Raw genomic sequence first — 21,729 nt, forward strand, 5'->3', positions numbered from 1 at the left:
ATGGAACGCTTCACGAATTTGCGTGTCATCCTTGCATAGGGGCCATGCTAATCTTCTCTGAATCATTCCAATTTTAGTATATGTGCTGCCAAAGCGAGCACTGCAAGATGCTTTTAAATTAACTTATATAAAGACAAAATGTAACTATGTGGAAGAAATAATTTGTTATTCAACTTCTAAGTGTTGAATCATTTCTAAAATCATGGGTGAAAAGATAACTAGCCTAATGTTCTTTATGATTATGATTCACTGTTATATTTCCATTTTTCTCTTTCATCCTTTTATTTTCTCTGGTCCTTCCTTCTCTTTGTTTCTCTCTCTCTCCTCCTCCTCTTCCTATTTTTCCTCTTTTTATTCTCCTCCTTTTCCTTTTTCTCTTCCTTCCTCCCTCCCTCCCTTCCTTCCTCCCTCCCTCCTCCCCTTCCTCCCTTCCTCCCTCATCCCCTTCCTTCCTTCTATCCTCTCTTTCTTTCTTTCTCTCTATTTTTCAGATATACCTTTAAGGAAAGGGACTAGTGAATCCCTTGGGGCTCCAAAAGGGAGTGTGGAAACTCTTCCAATATTGAAGGTATTGTAAAATATTTTAGAAAATATAGTTAAAAACATGAATTTTAATTTTCAAATAGTATTAAATTTGTAAATGTATAATGGTTAATTATAGAAGTAATTTTGAATATTTAATATCTGAGAAATTATGGTTTCTGTATACATTGAGAACTGTATGGACATTTTTCTACGTTTTGTTTTTACTTTAGAAAAAAATCTAATCAGCTCCAAAAATAAGCTAAATACAGCATCTTAGGAGGATTTATAGTTACATTACTATTGATATTTTGAATGTGTTGTGATTCATAGACTTACAGAGCAGAGACGGCCTACTTAGTATTTACCTCGGACAGATTAAATTAGTTACTACCTGCTAAAAATGCACCTAGAACAGTCCCTGGCACGTGGCAAGTTCTCGCTGAATGTTAGCTCAAGAGAAGATAGAAGAAGAGGGAGACAAATGGCCATTCCTCTTTTTGATTACAGTTTTCTTACTATATTTGAATTCTTTTGTACATCATGGATTGTGTTGACCTGGAGATCTGAATGGGAGCCTAGGGAATTGTCTCATATATGTAATAAACATGTATTTACAGGCAAGGACTAGAATAGCATTTTGCAAACTCTGTCCTGTGTGATGCTAGTACTGTCCTTCAGAAAAGGATGCCAGGGTCAAGTAACCCTGGCTGACTTGACTCAAACACAATAGTTTCCTTACTGTATGACTTCTCAGGGGCATTGATTTACTCATGAGCACTGTGGTTTTCCAAGAAGGAGATATAGAATACCATATGTTCCATTATTGAAAATAAAACTCACTTTACCTACTTAGGACGCTAATGTTCATGGACTACAGTTGAAAAATACTTTTCTAGAGAGGAAGCCAGTGATCTATATTTTGGTTTACCTGATTAATTAAAAAACTATAATTTTAACTTACAAAAGCTGTGTTAACATTAGAGGGCATTTCAAGGTACAAAAAAACGAAGAAAAAAGTTTGTAATTTCACTATATGGACCTAAACATTATCATTTTCTATATTTTCTACTAGTCTTTTTCACAATTAAAAAAATTATTTATTTTATTTTTGGCGGCATTGGATCTTTTGTTGCTGCACGTGGGCTTTTCTGTAGCTGCGGCTAGCGGGGGCTACTCTTTGTTGCAGTGCGCGGGCTTCTCATTGTGGTGGCTTCTCTTGTTGCGGAGCATGGGCTCTGTGCCTACAGGCTTCAGTAGTTGCAGCACATGTGCTCAGTAGTTGTGGTTCATGGGCTCTAGAGCACAGGCTCAGTAGTTGTGGTGCGCGGGCTTAGTTGCTCTGCGGCATGTGGGATCTTCCCGGACCAGGGCTCGAACCTGTGTCCCCTGAACTGACAGGCAGATTCTTAACCACAGAGCCACCAGGGAAGCCCTCTTTTTCACATTTTTAAAAAATTACTGCTCTTTTATTAAGTTTGTATGTAAAGTTTAGTCTAATACAAAACACAATAATCTGTTTTGTTTCACGAATTCAACAAATCTCTGTTGAGAGCCTGCTCTATGGCATGCATTGATTTAGGCTCTGAGAAGACACATTTTTAACATAGTAACATTCTAATATTTTTTCTTAACATGAATCCACCAGCACTTTTTCCTGTTGCTAAATGTTAATCCTCATGATTACTATGTTTTCTCTGAAAAATTGATTTGAAACATATGACATACAATTATGAAGAATATTATAATGAAGAGTCATTCCCCCATCACTCTTTTAAGAAATGAAACATAGCTAGTACAGTTGAAACTGAACTCCTCCACTAACTGCTCCTGCTCACATTGTCTTTCCCCCTGCCTAGGAGTAACTGCTGTTCTAAAGAGTGATTATAAATTTCAGGCATTTTAGTATTTTTATTACATATGTTTGTATCCTTAAGCAGTAGAGTACTGTTTTTAAATTTATATAAATGGTGTCACACTCTGTATTCTTCTGCAGCTCATTTTTTAATCTCAGTACTGTGTTTGTGAGATTGACCCAAGTTGATTTGTGTAGTCATAGTGATCATTTTCACTACTACATTCTACTTGATCAGGGTTGCACAGTAAGTGGGTTTGAACTTAGGTGTGTTTCCTTCAAAGTTCAGGCATTTAGCCACTATGCTATGCTGCTTCTTGATTAAAAAAAAAGTCTTCAGGATATTTGTATAAAGTATTGTCTTCTAATACATAGAAAATGCATGTCCTAAGAAACTGGGGACAAATAAAATATCCTGAATGTACCAGAGGACTGGGGGAGCATTCTGAATTTACTTTATTGAATGTAATGTTCATCTTCTAATAATAGGTTTCAGAGAATGCAGTTTTGAGTTCTTTACGCTGTATTGTGTCTTCTAAAGAGAGAGAGCTGAGAAGTCTTAAACTGGGAACAGAGAATGTTTGAACTGCATGAGAGATTGAGGGGGCATAATAGCTGTCTGCCAATGGTTTTCCCAGGGATCATTTACAGTGCTTGCTAAATATGTAGCTTCCTATTTCCCATTCTAGACGTATTGAATCATAATTTCAGGTGTGAGGTTCTTAAAAGTTTATAATTCAGGTGTGAGGTTCTTAAAAGTTTGCCAGGTAGATTCTTAAGGAAACTAGAATTTAAGAATTACTGGCTTAGTGGGCTAGCACTTATTCTTTGAAGCTTCATAGGGCAGGAATAGGAATACTAGTAGAAGTTACAAAGTGCTAGATTTTGGCTTGGATGGAAAAATTCTGGCAATTAAAGGCACTAAATGAAATGGATTTCTTAGAAGGTGACCATGAAGAAACTGAAAACCATTTATGAACTATTGCTACTGTGTTTAAATTAGAAAAATGCACCCTTTCCTTGATATGATTTATTGCCATCTTCTGGGAAATTATCAAAATAAATATAGAAGTCTATGATGACTACAATGTGAATGGCACCCCTAAAACTGTGCCATACACTACCTGCTCAGCTGTACTGGGGCATGTGGTAGGTGGAGTAAGGGTGATTCATTGGTGTGGTGTAAGGTCATAGCAGTTGGTATTGGGAGACTTGGAGTTGAATCCTGACTTTAATGTTGACTGTGTGATCTTGAATAAACTATTTAATCTGTTTGAATATAAGTGTCCTCATCTGTAAAATTATAACAATAGTATCTATTCTACTGGTAGTATTTAAGTGATACAGTTCAAATGAGATGTTGGTAACATTGTGGAAACCAGTAACGAGCACATGGTGGCAACTCAGTTTTTCCCTTATGTTTTGCAAAGGGCATTAAATCTCAACCTAGAGTCTCAGACCTATTTGGAAGGGAGTGAAGTGGGGAAGAGTGAGAATTTATTGTAAGGAGAGTCCAAAATCCATATGCTCACCTAGCAGAGTCTGCAGGTGGGATAAATTATATATCTTGCATGTATACATGCAACTATTTAAAACATATATAAGGTGCTATTGTGATTATATTTTTAAAAAACTTACTTTAAAGGTTTACTGAATACATAGCTATTTTTGACAAATGGGTTATAGTTTTAATAATTAATAAGTTCCTCATAGGATTATGGTAATTTAAAAATTAGTCCATAGAAAGCATTTAGCCCAGTACTTGGAACATGTTTTAATTCAATATTAGCTGTGATGATGACAAAGATGATGGTGGTGATGATGATGACAGTGTCAGAAGGTGGGCATGTGTGTGGGGTCTTTGAAGCTCCTTGGTGTTAAGAGGTGTCCTTAGAGACTTCTGTTTGTGGCAAAATGGAGAACTAGATGACCTGAAAACCCTCTTCCTGCAAAATACCTAGAAATTTTGGACAGAATTGAACAAATATCCTTAAGTACACCACAGAGCTCACAAGAAAGTAAGGTAAATTCCAGGGGCCAAAATAGAAAGGGGAACTGAAAACCAAAATGGTAAGTTTATGAATAGATGCTGCAGTAGGTTGATGGGCTCAGTTACAAAGAAACTTAGATTAACAGCCATTTAGGGACAAGAGATGAGCCTTGGGCACATGAAGGATGGGCCTTGGAACTGACTCACATATTTAGTCAGAGCCTATAAGACTCATCTTAGGAAACCGTCGACTAGAAAAATATCTGCCTATTTGGTAGGGAGGTTTCTCAATTTGGGTACTGAAAGTGGAGTAAATGGGAGAAAGTCTCTCTTCCTCATAATTTGGACCTGCCCTCATGTAGGTCTGTTTTTCAAATTTACACTATTTGGGTTGTGATTCTCCCTGAGCCTGTGATTCTTTTTTTTTTTTTTAATTAAAAAAATTTTATTGAAGTATAGTTAATTTACAATGTTGTGTTAATTTATGCTGTATTGCAAAGTGATTCATTATGCATATATATATTCTTTTTCTTATTTTTTTCCATTATGGCTTATCACAGGACATTGAATATAGTTCCCTGTGCTCTACGGTAGGAGCTTGTTGTTTATGAGCCAGTGATTCTTGAATGGAGATTCATGTCTATATATATCTTTAATGAATGTGTGTAATCAAGTTATGTATATTCCAGAATGCAAGTATGAGTTGACATTAGAAAATCTATAATTCAGTACACCACATTAGCAGATGAAAAGGAGAAAATAACGACCACCTCATTAGATAAAGAGCTGCAACAAAAGCATTTGATGAAATTCAACAACCACCTTTTAAAAAATAACTCTTAACAAGTTAGGAATAGAAGAGAACTTCTGTATCCCATGAAGGGTATCATTCAAGACCTTTAATGACTGTTACACCTATGGTAAAAGATGAAAAGCAGTCCCTTTATATCGATGTAACAACTTAAAGATATCTGTCATTCTTCTGATCAAAATGTCCTAGGGGCCTTAGACAGCTGTGTGAAAAAAGAAGAGCAGAAGGAAAGGTATAAGGACTGTAAAGGAAGTATCAGACTAGTATAATACATTGCACACTTTTAGTAATAGCAATCTAAATGCCCATCAGCAGAAGAGTGGATAAGTGAATTGTGATGTAGTCCTCAGCACAACACCATTTCATCGTAGCAGTGAAGGTGAGTGAGCTAAAGTGGGCTTGAACTAGAGTCAGCCTGGCATCATTGCCATCCACTTCTAGAGTCGCCTTCACACTACAGGGGGAAAACCTGGAACTACATTTCCCACCATCTCATTTCCTTACGGTTCTAGGTTAGTCTTCCAGTGAGGGGCATTTGCGTGAATTTGTAATACACAAGGGAAGAGAGAGTTCTTATTCTGCAGTGGCGGATGGAAGAAGTTAATTGACCAGCCTCGCTGAGCAAGCCCTTGCAATTCACTTGCTTCAGCGTGGTAGACACTTGAGGTTGTCACCTGCCTCCTGGATTCTTAGATTCCTGTAAATTCATCACTGACAGCTTTCTTGATCTTTGCTCTCCCAGGCCTTCCAGCAGTGATGGACACTTCTAGTTCTGTGCATTAAATCCCTTTCTGCTTGCAGTACCTAGAGTTGCTCTGTGTTCCTAACTAAACCCTGACTGACACACTGAGTTGCAGGAGAAGATTTCAATGACATATGGTTGAGTGAAAAAAGTGAACTGCAGAATTTTACAAGAGAATTAAAAATATGCAAAGTGATATTGTATATTGTTAGTGGACACATACACATGTAGTAAAAGTTTAAAAACATGCAAAAGAATGGTTAAAAACCAAATTCAACCAAATTCAAGGACAGTGACTACCTCTAGGGGCAGGGAAGAGGAGAGTCACTATAAACAGTTATACAGAGGATTTCAGTGATCTGCATGTATGTGTTTGCTTTATTTCCTAAACATTTTCTGAAGAAAATATGAAAAATTAGAAAGTTTGAACAAAGCTGGTTGCTCTTTATGTTATTCTTTGTATTTGTCTCTCTGTGAGGATAATTATAATAGAAGGTACTTAGTTTTTGAAAATCACAATGTAGACCATTGGATTTGATGGCCTCCAAGTCTATATTTCCAGCGCAGAGATTCAAAAAAAATTAACTTTCAAAATAAAGTATGTGAAAATGACAAATTATGAGTTAGATTTTTTAAATTTACCTATACATTTGGTACCATCAGAATTTTGAAAACCGTAAAAGGAAGTTATATACGTGTTTTTGAAAAGTTTAATTAATATTTGGGAAAATGATGAACTGTATTTATTATTTTACCTTTATTAATAGTATTCCATGTTTAATCAAAAACAAATATACTTAGTAAGAAATATGTCGTTGATCTTGGATAGGCTATTTAAATTTGTTATTTGGTTTTGAATTATTGTTAAAAAGTTGGGAAGTGTTGTATATGATTTTCCCTTAAATTTAGTTTTTCTGTTTTGTTTATAAAATTCCTTTAGAAAAAACCTGAGGAACAGTTATTTTTGGCCTATGAACTTCTTGAAAAAGCCATTGTTGGAATAAATTTAAATTGCATGTTAACTGCTTTGCCAAATGGATCATCAGTGTTTGACCATTGCTATGCCATGGTGAGAATGAGAAACTCTTACATTAGGTTTATTTTACTTAACTAGGAAGAGGGCTGGCCTTGCAAATAGGTAAGTAAAGCATGGTTTGTGGTTGCTTCCCTCTCATAGGCCAGAAATATATTCCCTTTATCCCAGAAGAAATCAAGGAGGGTGAGGAGTCTTTGAATCTGTCACTGAAGAGGCTGCTGGTGAACTTGAAAAGCAGATTTCTTAGTGTGTTAAGCCAGATTGCAAAGAGTTGAGAAGTGAGCAGACTTTAAAAGGGCTAAGAGTAAAGTGATAACCTGAATGATAATAAGACAAAGTTGTTTTTAGTATGTTTTGATAACCATATGCCTTTTTAATTTTTACTTCAATTCTACCGAAGCACACCCACTGTATAGATGCAGACATGTGCAAACCAGTCACACCGAATAGTTTCATAATGGATTTGCATCTTGAACTAATTCAAGCCCAGCACCGAGTGGCCGTTGTGCTTCTTGACCAATTGCAAGGTAGTAGCCATCAAAGCAAATAACTTGTTCTGAATCAGTTTTAAGACAAGTTCAAGTACAGAATCAATTTAATTTGTAAACAGTGTTGTTGTTGACTAGGTGTTTTCCAGATAAATTTCATTATTTTATTTTTTCTTACTTCTCTGATAAATATCAATAGGTATGTTTCATTATTTCTTTACACCTTGCATAGCAAATCAGTAAACTTCTAAAAAATTAAATTGCTTGAGTTATAGTAAATTATTGATATCTTCTTAATTTAATGAAGCAAACATTTATTGAGTCTCTATCAAATCTAGGAACCATATTAAGCTTGGTCCAAATAAGACACAGCCTTCAATTTTGAGCTTCTAGATAAGTAAGCCAACTATAATAGTCAGGGTTAATAAATGCAGTAGAAGTGGGCTCAGAGTGTTTGTTGTGGGCACACAGAAGAGTATAACAGTCAAGAAAGTCAGGGATGGCTTCTTGGAAGAAGTGATAGTTGACCAGAAAGCTATCTTTATCTTTATCTTCATAAATGTCTTTATGAAGAAAATTGAGAAGGAGGCAGTCAATTTGAATGGAGAAAGCAACTTTTAGTAAGGTGGAAGCAAACAATTATATGGTGAAGTCTAGAAACTGCTGGAATTTTCTTATGGCTGTAGTAAAGAGCACACATGGGAGATTGACACAGATAAGGCTAGAGAGGTAGATCACAGATCTTGAAGGGTTAAATGGTTTATATTTTATCCTGGAAGCTATTGAAAATTTTAGAAAGACATCTCTGACAGCAGTGTGAGAGGACAGATGAGTTGGATCTAAGTTGTTTTTGCCTCATTATTTAGGTAAAGAGGTCAAAACATTAAAAAAAATGCCGATAGTAATTCTAGTGTGCATATAGAAACACAACTACTCAAGTTTCAGGATAAGATTTAAAATATTAGGTCGAAAAACCTCTTCTGTTTGAGGTTAAATTTTGATAAAGCCAAGTTACTCCTGGCATGATTATATAGTCAATATTCATTTAACTACCACTTCCTCATTTTAAATTACTGAGTAATTATAGAATAGAACTGAGTGTTCCAGCCTAACATGACTTCTGATCTCTGTCGAATACATTCAGATGTCCCATCATATATACAACTAAACAAATTTAATCAAATGGTGGGTAATTAAATAATTTTTGAGTGCAGACTTTTTCTCCTCAGCTTTATTAAGATATAATTGACATACCACATTATGTAAGTTCAAGGTGTACAACGTCTAGATTTAATACACTAACATATTGCACAATGATTACTGTCATAGCATTAGCTAACAGCTCAAGCATGTCACATAATTCCCGTTTCTATTTTTGGGATGAGAACATTCAAGATTTACTCACTTTGCAACTTACAAGTGTCTACGACAGTATTATTAACTATGATCCATGCTGTACATTAGGTCCCCAGAACTTAACTCATCTTATGTACCCTTTGACCAATATCTCTCCATTTTCCCACTTCCTCAGCCCCTGGTAACCACCATTCTACTCTCTGTTTCTATGAGTTTGGGTTTTTTAGATTCCACATATAAGGGATGCCATACAGTATTTGTCTCTCTCTGTGTAACTTATTTCACCTAGCATAATGCCCTCAAAGTCCATGCATATTAGTGCAAATGTCTTTCTCCTGACTGAATAATATTCCACTGTGTGTGTGTGTGTGTGTGTCACATCTTCTTTATACGTTCACCCACTGATGGATATTTAGGTTGTTGCCATATCTTAGCTATTGTGAATAATGCTGCAATGAACATGGGACTGTAGATATCTCTAAGAGCTTGTTTTTATTTCCTTTGGAGATATACCCAGAAGTAGATTGCTGGATCATATAGTAGTTCTATTTTTAATTTTTTGAGAAACCTCCATAGTGTTTTCCATAGTGGCTTAACCAATTTACATTCCCACCAATAGTGTATAAGGGTATCCTTTAATCCACAGCCTCGCCAATGTTTATTATCTTTTGTCTTTTTTGATAATAGCCATTTTAATAGGTGTGAGGTAATATCTTATTGTGGTTTTGATTTGCATTTCCCTGATGATTAGTGATGTTAAGCATCTTTTCATGCACTAGTAGACCATTTGTATATTTTCTTTGGAAAAATGTCTATTTAGTTCCTTTGCCCATTTTAAAATCAGATTTTTTTTATTATTAAATGGCTTGAGTTTTTTATATATTTTGGATATATCTATAGATACCTATATACCTATATATAGATAACCGACTTTAAAAAAATGCACAACCTGAGAGGTGCAAGTTAAGTTTTATTGGGGGCAAAATGAGGACTATAGCCTGGGAGACAGCATCTCAGAGAGCTCTGAGGAACTGCTCCAAAGAGGTGGGGGGAAGGTCAGCATAGATGTGATTTTGGTGAAGGGGGGGAGTACACGCAATGAAGCACATATCTTTTTGCAGAAGGTTTCTGCTAGTCACGAGGAGCAGACGTCACCATGAAAGATTTTAGTGCTTTTCTAGATATGAGGGGATACAAGAATTGGGCTCATAAAATCAACTCCTGAAAATACCTAACTATCTGAAGACCTGTTCTACCAGTTTTTCCCGGAGCACACAGGGCCTCATTTCTGCTCTCCACCCTGAGCTCCTTTCAGGGGATGTTGGAAGTAGGCAGCTGCAGCAGCACGTGATCTAATCCTTGTAGAGGTCGATGGCAAGTGCCAGTTTGTAGTTGACTCTCTCTCTCTCTCTATATATATATATGTGTGTGTGTGTGTGTGTGTGTGTGTGTGTATATATATTTACATAGGATTAGTTATTCTTTGCAGTCGCTCTGGATCTGCTTGATGTTTTTCTCTGCTTTATTGAACTGCCACCCTAGCACAGATTATCACTTTTTTTCTCCTGTCATTCTTCACTCTTGTATGCTGCTGTCTGACTAATGTTGCCTAAATACTGCTTTTGTCATTCTTATTCAAGAACTTTACAGTGGTTGTCTGTTGATGACTGTGGCATTTAAATGTGACTCCTGTATTGGGCATTCAGTGTTTTCTTGCAATCTCATCCTTCTTATCTCCAGTGATTATAATCATGAGAGCTATCACTTAATTAGCATTTATAATACCCTAGGTACGGAGAGAAAGACGCATTATTTTCCTCTTTGTGTTGCTATTTCCATGAAGATAAATTTCCTTATCCTTTGCCATTAAAGAAACCTTATATCCTTTAACGGTGTCTTTTGGCATCTTTTCATCAATCAGTCATCATCCCATGGTGACTCATGTGCATTAGCACAAATAATTAAACCTCAATAAAAGGGGTTTATTGTAAGGTTACTACAGGTACACTCATGTACCTTTAAGGAGAGAAACAATATATTGCCAGGTCTCTTGAGGGCCAGACCTGGAAAATCAAGAATCAGTGCAATATTCTCCATCTGCCTGGACCAGCATACTTTTATCTTCTTCTCCCTCATCCTGCTACCTCTTTCCTGGACCACCGTAATGGTCAGTCCTAGTTGCACATGAGGATCTCTCACTGCTCACAATCAATTGGCAATAATTTGTGTGTTAGTTGAAAATCTTGAGAGTGGCTCTGATTTTATCAGCCACAGATAGAAGAGAATGGAGGTCTTCATGTGATACCCAGGGCTCTCGCAGGAACCAAGGATGGAGCAATTTTGAAAAGTTTATGAAGAGGGAAAGTGAACAAAAGTAGGTTGGACCCTATTTATCAACCTTCAAGATAATTTTATTTAAGGTGAAATAGAAAATCAAATATTGTTATAATTTAAAAATTCTTGATCTTATACAGTAGCAAATAAAAGAATTTAATGATGAAACTGTATTAGATTTGTTTGAATTTTTATCTATTAATGAAAAAAAGATGACATGATAGAAAAAGCAATAATTTTACAAATAGTCACTCTTTAGTGTTTAGAAAATATTTCCTTTCTTGAACATAAACCTAATTGTGATAACAATCTCCTTCTCCTTCTTCTTCTTCTTCTTCTTCTCCTTCTCCTTCATCTTCAGTTTTCCAGACTCCAACTGTTAGCAAAAATATATCTACCAAAGGTCCAGAAAAGCCAAAAAAACCTGGAAGTCCTGATTGTTTTACAGGTAATTAAATTTTGGATAAACTGTCTTTCCACATTTTTTAAAGATAGTTTTTATGTTGCCCTTTTGGTGAAATGTTTGTTTGCTTTTACAGAATTAAGTGTAATGAATAAAATAAGGAAGAATAAGCTATCCAAAGCAATTTACTTGATGCAGAAAACCCTTCTAATGTTTGAGAAAGATGCAACCTGTACATCTCTACATAACTTCTTGATGGTAACAATATATCACTTCTCCTTTTAGTCCTGACATGCAACCCCTGTTAAAAATGAATGATTTATTTCTCTTTGCTAAAAATAATGTGTTGCCGTTAACATTAGATTATGAACTTTTAGATTTGCCGTGTCTAGTCTTCTCTTTATGAAGTGCAATAGTTCTAAGCAGGGAAATTAATCTGTATCTCCAGCCCTGAACTCTCCTGAAATGAGAGGTTCTCTCTCTGCAGGGAGACCTTACATGGGGAGCTAAATAAAATCAGAAGGATTCAAAATGAGGTAAATCATAGAATGTAAGTGACACTGTGCCAGCATAAATGCATTCCTTACTATGGAACTAAAATACTTAAAGTCCATGGGCTAAAGTACCTTCTCTCAGTTGGATATTGCTGATTTATGGACCAATTGCCTTGCTGTTGTTGTCTCTCTCTGACCTGGAAATTGTTCTGTCTTCTTACTTATTCATTGTATGTTGATTTTAGAGTTTAAATTTCTGAGGGGAATCACATTTCTGTTTTATTTTTGCCCCTGTGTATCACAAAAGTTTGATTGTGTTGGCTGAATGAATGGCATATGATGAGGTAGAGAATACTAGTAGCTTGACTGACAAGGGAAAGAAAAGAGTAAGTCAAAGCTAGGGGAAGGATACAGAGTTTAAGACGAGTTCGACATATAGTGGGGTCCTCTAATAGAAGAGGGAAGGGGATGAGATTGAAAGCACATGTAAAGTGATTCATCTTCAGTGGAGGGTGGGCTGCAGGACACCTCATCCTCTGATACAAAAGGGAAGGAGGAACAGACAGATGTAGATTTCAATAAGTCCATTGGTGTGGAGGCAGAGAGTTGAGTGGATGCCTTCTTATCTCAATCACCTGTAAAACAGGAGGCAAGGGAATCTGCCAGCCATGGAGAGTGAGGGTGGCTAGTTGGACTGGGGAGAGAGAAGGTGATTGGAGAGTGGAGAGGAATGGATGAGGGAGCTGACTCTAAGTTAAAGGACTGGTCAGCATCCTGAAGTTCTGGCTGAGGTTGAAGACCATGGATTTTCAGGTGGCCTCATCTGCATGCTGGTATGATATTATCCTGGTGTATTCTTAGTAGCTGTGACAGTAGAATATTTGTGATAGTAGAAATTTGTACTGGACTGGATTTTTTTAAAAAGTACGAAAGTATAGGTTAAAAGTTCATAATGAAAAATGGGTGTAGATTGAGTAGGGAAGGAAGTAACACCATCAAGACTTTTAAAGACTTGGGCTTCCCTGGTGGCGCAGTGGTTGAGAGTCCGCCTGCCGATGCAGGGGGTGCGGGTTCGTGCCCCGGTCCGGGAAGATCCCACATGCCGCGGAGCGGCTGGGCCCGTGAGCCATGGCCGCTGGGCCTGCGCGTCCGGAGCCTGTGCTCCGCAACGGGAGAGGCCACAGCAGTGAGAGGCCTGCGTAACGCAAAAAAAAAAAAAAAAAAAAAAGACTTTTAAAGACTTGGTAGACTATGGAGATATCAAGAGATTGGGCATCTCTATGAGGCCAGGGACCAGAAAATCAGAATCTGAGAGAGCTAGAAGGATAGCTGTTGGAAGTTAGAAAGTATTGGGTTGACCAAAAAGTTCATTCTGGATTTTCCATAAGATGTTATGGAAAAACCTGAACCAACTTTTTGGCCAATGCAATAGAATATTGGAATTTTAGATTTCTGGTATGTAGTACTTCCTGATCGTAAGTCCATCACTTCATTCATCCAACACATGTTTTTGAGTGCCTATGATCCATTCAGCAAATGTTTTATTGCAAGTTGACTATGTGCCTGGTATTATGCTGAGTACAAGGGATAAAAACAAACAAAAATCCTTTCTTTATTCAACCAATATTGATGGATTGCCTGCTCTTTGTGGTCTCTGTCTTCAAGATAAATCCAGTCTATGGGAACATAGATGTGTAAGTAGGTGATTATGAGTCATTGTCTTAGGTGATCTAATTGCAAGAGTGCCAGGGGAATTCAGGAAGGGAATACCTAACCCAACAGTGGGGAATATTTGAAGAAACATCCAGAAAAAGTGACATGAAGTTGAATACTGAAAGACAGGCAGGAGTATCCAGATAAAGAGAAAGACAAAAGTGGAAAGGACATGCAAGACAGAGAGAACAACCTGTGCAAAGGTCCTGAGGCTAGAAAGGTCATAGAGTGCTTGTGGTCCTAGAGGTCATTCAGTGTAACAGAAGCTTTGATGGAATGGCAAAGGGGAGGGAAGTGTTTGGAGAGGATGGTAAGAGGTGAGACCAGAGAGAAAGTAGACTCTAGTTCGTAAGAAGTCTGAGGATTCTGGATAAACAGATGCTATCAGTGTTCAAGGTGGGGAAGTCTGTCCTGGCAGTATTAGGGGAGAGCCTCATTACATTAGAATTTCCAGCATCTGAATGAAGGAATTTGATGATGGTATTGGATAGTCTCAGCTGACCAGGCCAAGTGGTGTCTGATCTCTGCTGGAAGACTCCTGGGGTTCAGATCCATTTTCTCAGCAGATGCTTCTGCAGCCACTCGCTACTGCCTAGTGCTTGGAGGACTGTTTCCATGGCAAGTAAAACGTATCTTTCTTTTAGAACCGTTTCTCTCAGGACTCATCTCATGGCCTCTCACAGTCCAGAGAGAGTAAAGCCTCTGGGATTTTCCCTTTTGTTTTATTATGATGCAATCTTGTCTTTATATTATCATAATATGCCCATTGCCCTGTTAGGTCTCTGTCTTTCTACCACTGTGACTGGGAACACACGGGAGATGTGAGAGGTCTGAAGTTTTCATGTTCTCCTTGTGTATCTTTTCCTTCTATTTCTTAAGTGAAACTATTTTAACTTAAGAAAAATTATAAGATCCTCTTAGACTCATGAGAGGCATTTAGAAGCTCTACTTTTTATGAGGAGTCCTCCATAAGAATTGTCGCCAGCTGGGAAATGTTGAATATTTATTTAGAAGTCCTGAAATCTTCCATAGCCACCTCTGCTCCTCCGTGGCAATTTTTCATCCTAGTGTTAAAGCTTAATGATCAGTCCTCAGGGTACTCTCATAAACAACCATGTTACGGCTCAAATAATTGCCAAAGTTTCTTCCCTTAAAGAAGACAAATAAATTTCATTCCCTTGGCAATCATTTTCTTTTGGGCTATATTACAGCATGCTTTACATTATCACGGTCTGGTAATAAAATTATCCACAAATCAGTATTTGATGTGTCACCTGATACCATAAAAAAGATTTGAAAAGCCTGGGTCTTTGCGGAACCCTTAAATAATTCATACCCTGTTTTAGTTTTTCAGAAGTTTCCCGACCTTGTGGAGATGGATATTCTCATCAGGTGTCTGTTTTATTCCAAGTCCATTAAAGGTGGACTAGCTTGTTGCCACGGATGAGGGACAAACCTTTGATAAGAACCCGTTAGCCTTCCAAAAGAGATGGCTGGCTTTTCTTCTTGATTGTGGGGCTTTATTTTTCTCATTTTCATGTCTCAGTTATTTGACTTCTGGAAGTCCATATTGGCATTTTACACATTATACCTCAGATTTATTTTAATGGATTGCACCTAGAACCAGCCTGAGATGTCCCTGATTTTCTACTTCTGATAAATAGAGGAATCAGCGTATGGCTTATGATCATCACTCCTAGTTCACTTCATAGTCCAGCAGCCCAACATTCACCATCTTTGCGGAGCAATTCCTCACTGGGAAGAGGCAGGAATACTACTCAATCCAGGTGCTAAGGGTACCAGGGCAGGGTTGTATACTGTTGTTTTCTGTCCAGCATTTATTTCCCTCTTCCAAACATCACCTTTGGAGGAATTTCTTCTTCCCCACTAGAAGAAATCAGGTAGGACTTTTCAGGGCCTCTCTTCTCTGCCAGCCAAGAGGAGGACTGGTGATGCAAGCTAGGCTGATTGGTTGCTCCCTCCTCGGAATCTGAATCTTGAACAGAGGGATAAAAAGACAAAAAGTAGTTGGCATTCATTCATTCCAATGCCTGTGTCCTGATTAGACTATGTTAGTTGTGTTCTGTAGACCCTCTTGCCTCTCCGGACCTGCTGTGCTCCAAGCCTCATGTTGCTGTTGCTTCTGTTGCAAAGAGCCCTAACTGATGCATCTAGTGTTCCCCTAGGACTGTATGTTGAAACTTAAATCAATAATTGACATGATTTTAGCAGTTCCGAAATCCAGTCATAATGCTTCAACTCTAAGCAAAGGAGCATTATAGATTAGCGGATTATTGTTTATAATCAACACAGAATCTAATTTTATGGTCCTAATTTGAAACCAGAACTCATGAAGAAGCCTAGGCCGGGCTTCCCTGGTGGCACAGTGGTTGAGAGTCCACCTGCCGATGCAGGGGACACGGGTTCGTGCCCCAGTCCGGGAGGATCCCACATGCCGCGGAGCGGCTGGGCCCGTGAGCCATGGCCGCTCAGCCTGCGCGTCCGGAGCCTGTGCTCCACGGCGGGAGAGGCCACAGCAGTGAGAGGCCCGCGTACCAGAAAAAAAAAAAGAAGCCCAGGCCACTAGAAGTTCTCATCACTCCTGGCTCTAATACTTCCTGAATTTACATCTTGATGGCCCCTAAATACCATTGTATTAACTATGTTAGCAGTAATTGGATTACCAAGTGAAATGATTTTTCCTATTTTTTAACATTTTAGTCAAATTAATTCTATTTGCTTTTTTTAGGAAAAATATATGTAAGCCAATATTCTTCAGAGATCTTCTCAGTTCTTTTTAATTGTTCCATGCTGAAGTCTTCCTCATAAAGAGTAAAACCCTTTTTGATTCTAACCCCCCTCTTTTGAGGTCATGTTTTGACCCGCAGTCTTCAAACTACTGACAGAGATTTTAGAATATTTACATTTTAGGACTTTTTTCTTTTAAATATTTTGACGTTATTGCATAGAAAACTTCATCTCTGGTTGCCTCTCCATGCTTCTTTATTTTTTTATTTTTTTTTTATTTTTTATTTTTGCGGTATGCGGGCCTCTCACTGTTGTGGCCTCTCCCGTTGCGGAGCACAGGCTCCGGATGCGCAGGCCCAGCGGCCATGGCTCACGGGCCCAGCTGCTCCGCGGCATATGGGATCCTCCCAGACCGGGGCACGAACCCGTATCCCCTGCATCGGCAGGCGGACTCTCAACCACTGCGCCACCAGGGAGGCCCTCCATGCTTCTTTTTAACTTCACTTTGTATTAAGACAAGAAATCATAATGGTTAGGCGTATAAGGGTCTTGGATTAGAGTTTTGGTACTGCCGCTGACTAGCTGTATGACCAAGGTCAAGTTACCCATGCTCTGTTTTAATTTCTTCATCTGTAAAATGGGTGTTTTTGGGAAGATTCAATGAAATGATGCCTATAAAATGCTTAGCATTTGGCATAGAATAAACAGTCAATAAATGTTAGCCATTATTATTACTACTATTTTATCTTCTAATTTAAGCACTCTGGAATAGTCTATTTTGTCATATCAGTATGATTTTTGGTGCTTTAGATATATTTTTCTCTATCAAACTACACATTTCTTTCTGTCTTTTCTCTTAGATCTTATAAAGCGTATATTTTATTCTCAGCAATATTCTTTGCCAGGATTCTTGGATATGACAACCTACTTTTCATCTTCTTCTGAAATGTACATAATATTGTTGAGAACCCAGAATATACCTCGGGAGATCTACTAGATGAGTAATACATATAGTACTTTATCATTCCAGTCTTGTGATAGTTGTTTAGGTGTGTCCTAATTACGGCCTTCCAGATTGCATTACATCTTTCTGCAAGTGTTTTGCTGCACTGTGGATGTTAAGTCATTTTCAAATGTACTTAATGTCAATCTGTCATCATAAGCCTTGAGTAACTTGTAAAAAGTGGCAGGTCACACATTCTCTAGTGGAAACCATAGGCAGAAAGATTTGCATTCAGACAATAGTGCTTTGGACTTCAGTACTATTGTTTTGTGGCAATAAAACAATATGTTTTCTAAAAAATTGAAGTGTAGTTGCTTACAATATAATATGTTACAGGTGTACAATTTAGTGATTCACAAATTTGAAAGGTTATACTCCATTTATAGTTATTATAAAGTATTGGCTTTATTCCCTGTGTTGTACAATATATCCTTATAGCTTATTTTAATTAAAAATATTTTATTGGAGTATAGTTGACTTACAATGTTATGTTAGTTTCAGGTGTACAGCAAAATGAACCAGTTATTCATATACATATATCTACTCTTTTTTAGATTCTTTTCCCATATAGGTCATCACAGAGTATTAAGTAGAGTTCCCTGTGCTATACAGTAGGTCCTTATTAGTTATCTATTTTATATATAATAGTGTGTATATATCAATCCCAATCTCCCAATTTATCCCTCCCCCCGCTTTCCCCCCTGGTAACCATAAGTTTTCTAAATCTGTGACTCTATTTCTGTTTTCTAGATCAGTTCATTTGTACCCTTGTTTTTAGATTCCACATATAAGCGATATTACATGATATTTGCCTTTCTCTATCTGACTTACTTCACTCAGTATGACAATATCTGGGTCCATCCATGTTGCTGCACATGGCATTATTTCATTCTTTTTTATGGCTGAGTAAATTCCATTGTATATATGTACCACATCTTCTTTATCCACTCTTCTGTCAGTGGACATTTAAGTTGCTTCCATGTCTGGCGAGTGTAAATAGTGCTGCAATGAACATCAGGGTGCATGTGTCTTTTTGAATTATGGTTTTCTGCAGATAAACGCCCAGGAGTGGGCTTACTGGATCATATGGTAAGCAACTGACCAAGGATTAATCTCCAAAGTATACAAGCAGCTCATGCAGCTCAATATCAAAAAAACAAACAACCCAATCCAAAAATGGGCAGAAGATCTAAATAGACATTTCTCTAGAGTAGACATACAGATTGCCAACAAACACATGAAAAGATGCTCAACATCACTAAACATTAGAGAAGTGTAAATCAAAACCACAATGAGGTATCATCTCACATCAGTCAGAATGGCCATCATCAAAAAATCTACAAACAGTAAATGCTGGAGAGGCTGTGGAGAAAAGGGAACCCTCCTGCACTGTTGGTGGGAATGTAAATTGATACAGCCACTATGGAGAACAGTATTGAGGTTCCTTAAAACACTAAAAATAGAACTACCATATGACCCAGCAATCCCAGTACTGGGCATATACCCCAAGAAAACCATAATTCAAAAAGAGTCATGTACCACAATGTTCATTGCAGCTCTATTTACAATAGCCATGACATGGAAACAACCTAAATGTCCATCGACAGATGAATGGATAAAGAAGAGGTGGTACATATATACGATGGAATATTACTCAGCCATAAAAAGAAATGAAATTATTTGTAGTGAGGTGGATGGACCTAGAGACTGTCATACAGAGTGAAGTAAGTCAGAAAGAGAAAAACAAATACTGTATGCTAATGCACATATATGGAATCTAAAAAAACGGTACCAGTGAACCTAGGGGCAGGACAGGAATAAAGACACAGACATAGAGAATGGATTTGAAGACACGGGGAGGGGGGAGGGTAAGCTGAGACAAAGTGAGAGAGTAGCATTGACATATATGCACTACCAAATGTAAAACAGATAGCTAGTGGGAAGCTGCTGCATAGCACAGGCAGATCAGCTCTATGCTTGAGAGGTGGGAAAGGGAGGGTGGGAGGGAAACTCAAGAGGGAGGAGATATGGGGATATACGTATACATATAGCTGATTTACTTTGTTATACAGCAGAAACTAGTATAACATTGTAAAGCAATTATACTCCAATAAAGATATGGAACAAACAAAACATGTTTTGTTAGACATATTAGGCAACATGTTGGCAATGGATAGGCAAGTCATATCCATATTGATAATACTTTCTCTTTCACAATTAAGTAGAGCTGGTTTCATGCAAATTTTTCTATCTTGATTTTTTGGGTCTTCTTTTCTGGTGATATTTCCTCCTCCTACTTGAGGAACCCCCTTTAAAAAAAACCCTAATCACTTTCTTTTCTTTAATTGAGGTATAATAGACAACATTGTATTAGTTTCAGGTGTACAACGTCATAATTCCATTTTTATATATATTGCTAAATGGTCATCACAAGTCTTGTTAACTTATGTTACTATGTATTAATAATATATTATTAACTTATGTAATTGTTGCCATACAGTTACACATTTTTTCTTGTGATGAGAACTTTTAAGATCTACACTTTTAGCAACTTCCACATATACAATACAGCATTAACTATATTCACCATGCTGTGCATTATATCCCCATGACTTATTTATTTTATAACCAGGAGTTTGTACCTTTTGACCCCCTTCACCCATTTTTGCCCACCCCCAACTCCCTACCTTTGGCAAACACCAATGTGTTCTCTGCATCTGTGAGCTTGGTTTTTGTTTTGTTTTTTTTGTTGGATTCCACATATACATGAGATCATATGGTGTTTATCTTTCTCTGTCTAGCTTCTTTCACTTATCATAATGCCCTCAAGATCCATCCATGTTGTTGCAAATGGCAAGATTTCATTTTTTTAAATGGCTGAATAAAATTCCGTTATTTATCCATCCATCTCACATTTTCTCTATCCATTCCTCCAGTGGTGCACATTTAGGTTATAAATGATGTTGCAGTGAACATGGGAGTGCATATATCTTTTTGAATTAGTATAGTAATCACTTTCTTGTAGGTGGAATTTTATTAGCAGCTCAGTGATTTACCTCGCTAAGTTAGGATTTTAATTTCTAACTAGCATTAGGTCTACCTTCTATTAGAGAACTTATCTGATTTACCTAAATCAAGGACTCTGTCTTAGACTTTTCTCTTGTTACCTTTCACTTAAAACTTTAATACGTTTATTAATCTATTTCAAATTGGACCATGGGATCTGAATTAGGGGGTCTCAAGTTAAAATTGGTCAAGACCCAATCAGGACGTTTTAGACATGATGTCTTAAAATGAATTATAGTAAAGATCATCTTCCTCTTTTATAATTTCTTATGTCTTTCAGTCAAAACATATTTATTGAGCCCAAAGAGATAAAGCACTGTCCTTGCCACCAAGGACAGTGCTTAATCAGTTTTAAGTGTCCCCTTCTCTTCAGTTTTTTGGAATAGTTTGAGAAGCATTGGCATTAATTCTTTAAATTTCTGGCAGAATTTGCCACTGAAACCATCTGGTCCTGGACTTTTCTTTATTGGGAGGTTTTTGATTACTTATTCATTTCCTTCCTTGTTACTGGTCTGTTCGTATTTTGTTGCTTTATGATATTTCACTATTGGTAAGTTGTATGTTTCTAGGAATTTATCCATTTCTTCTAGGTTATTCAATTGTTGGCATATAATTGTTCATAGTAGTCTCTCATGATCCTTTGTATTTCTGTGGTATCAGTTGTCATGTCTCCTCTTTCATTTCTGATTTTATTCATATGAGTCATCTCTATTTTTTTATTAGTCTAGCTAAAAGTTTGTCAATTTCGTTTGTCTTTAAAAAAAACGAGGTTTGGGCTTCCCTGGTGGTGCAGTGGTTGAGAGTCCACCTGCCGATGCAGGGGACACAGGTTTGTGCCCCAGTCTGGGAGGATCCCACATGCCGCAGAGCGGCTGGGCCCGTGAGCCATGGCTGCTGAGCCTGCGCATCCGGAGCCTGTGCTCCGCAGCGGGAGAGACCACAACAGTGAGAGGCACACGTACCACAAAACAAACAAACAAACAAAAACAACAACAAAACCAAAAAAACCCGAGGTTTTATTTTAGTTGAGCTTTTCTATTGTCTTTATGGTCTCTGTTTCCCCTCTGATCTTTGTTATTCCTTCTACTAACTTTGGACTTAGGTTTTTTGTTCTTCTTCTCATTCCTTGAGGTGTGAAGTTAGATTGTTTATTTGATATCTTTCTTTG

The 21,729-nt window shown here is 37.5% G+C and overlaps 1 protein-coding gene across 1 annotated transcript in view; it reads left to right on the forward strand.

Annotated features, from left to right (window-relative positions):
* The window catches only part of CFAP54 (cilia and flagella associated protein 54), a gene marked incomplete at its 5' end in the record, with an annotated part of 318,667 nt that overhangs the window by 68,070 nt on the left and 228,868 nt on the right, over window positions 1–21,729 (forward strand). Inside the window, 5 exons of the mRNA XM_082636308.1 lie at window positions 492–568; window positions 6,861–6,989; window positions 7,357–7,483; window positions 11,496–11,582; window positions 11,674–11,795. Of these exons, the coding sequence (XP_082492434.1) occupies window positions 492–568; window positions 6,861–6,989; window positions 7,357–7,483; window positions 11,496–11,582; window positions 11,674–11,795 (542 nt within the window). The remainder of the gene's footprint in view (window positions 1–491; window positions 569–6,860; window positions 6,990–7,356; window positions 7,484–11,495; window positions 11,583–11,673; window positions 11,796–21,729) is intronic.

Source organism: Mesoplodon mirus, assembly GCF_964341445.2.
Source record: "Mesoplodon mirus genome assembly, chromosome: 11".
Lineage (NCBI taxonomy): Eukaryota > Metazoa > Chordata > Mammalia > Artiodactyla > Ziphiidae > Mesoplodon > Mesoplodon mirus.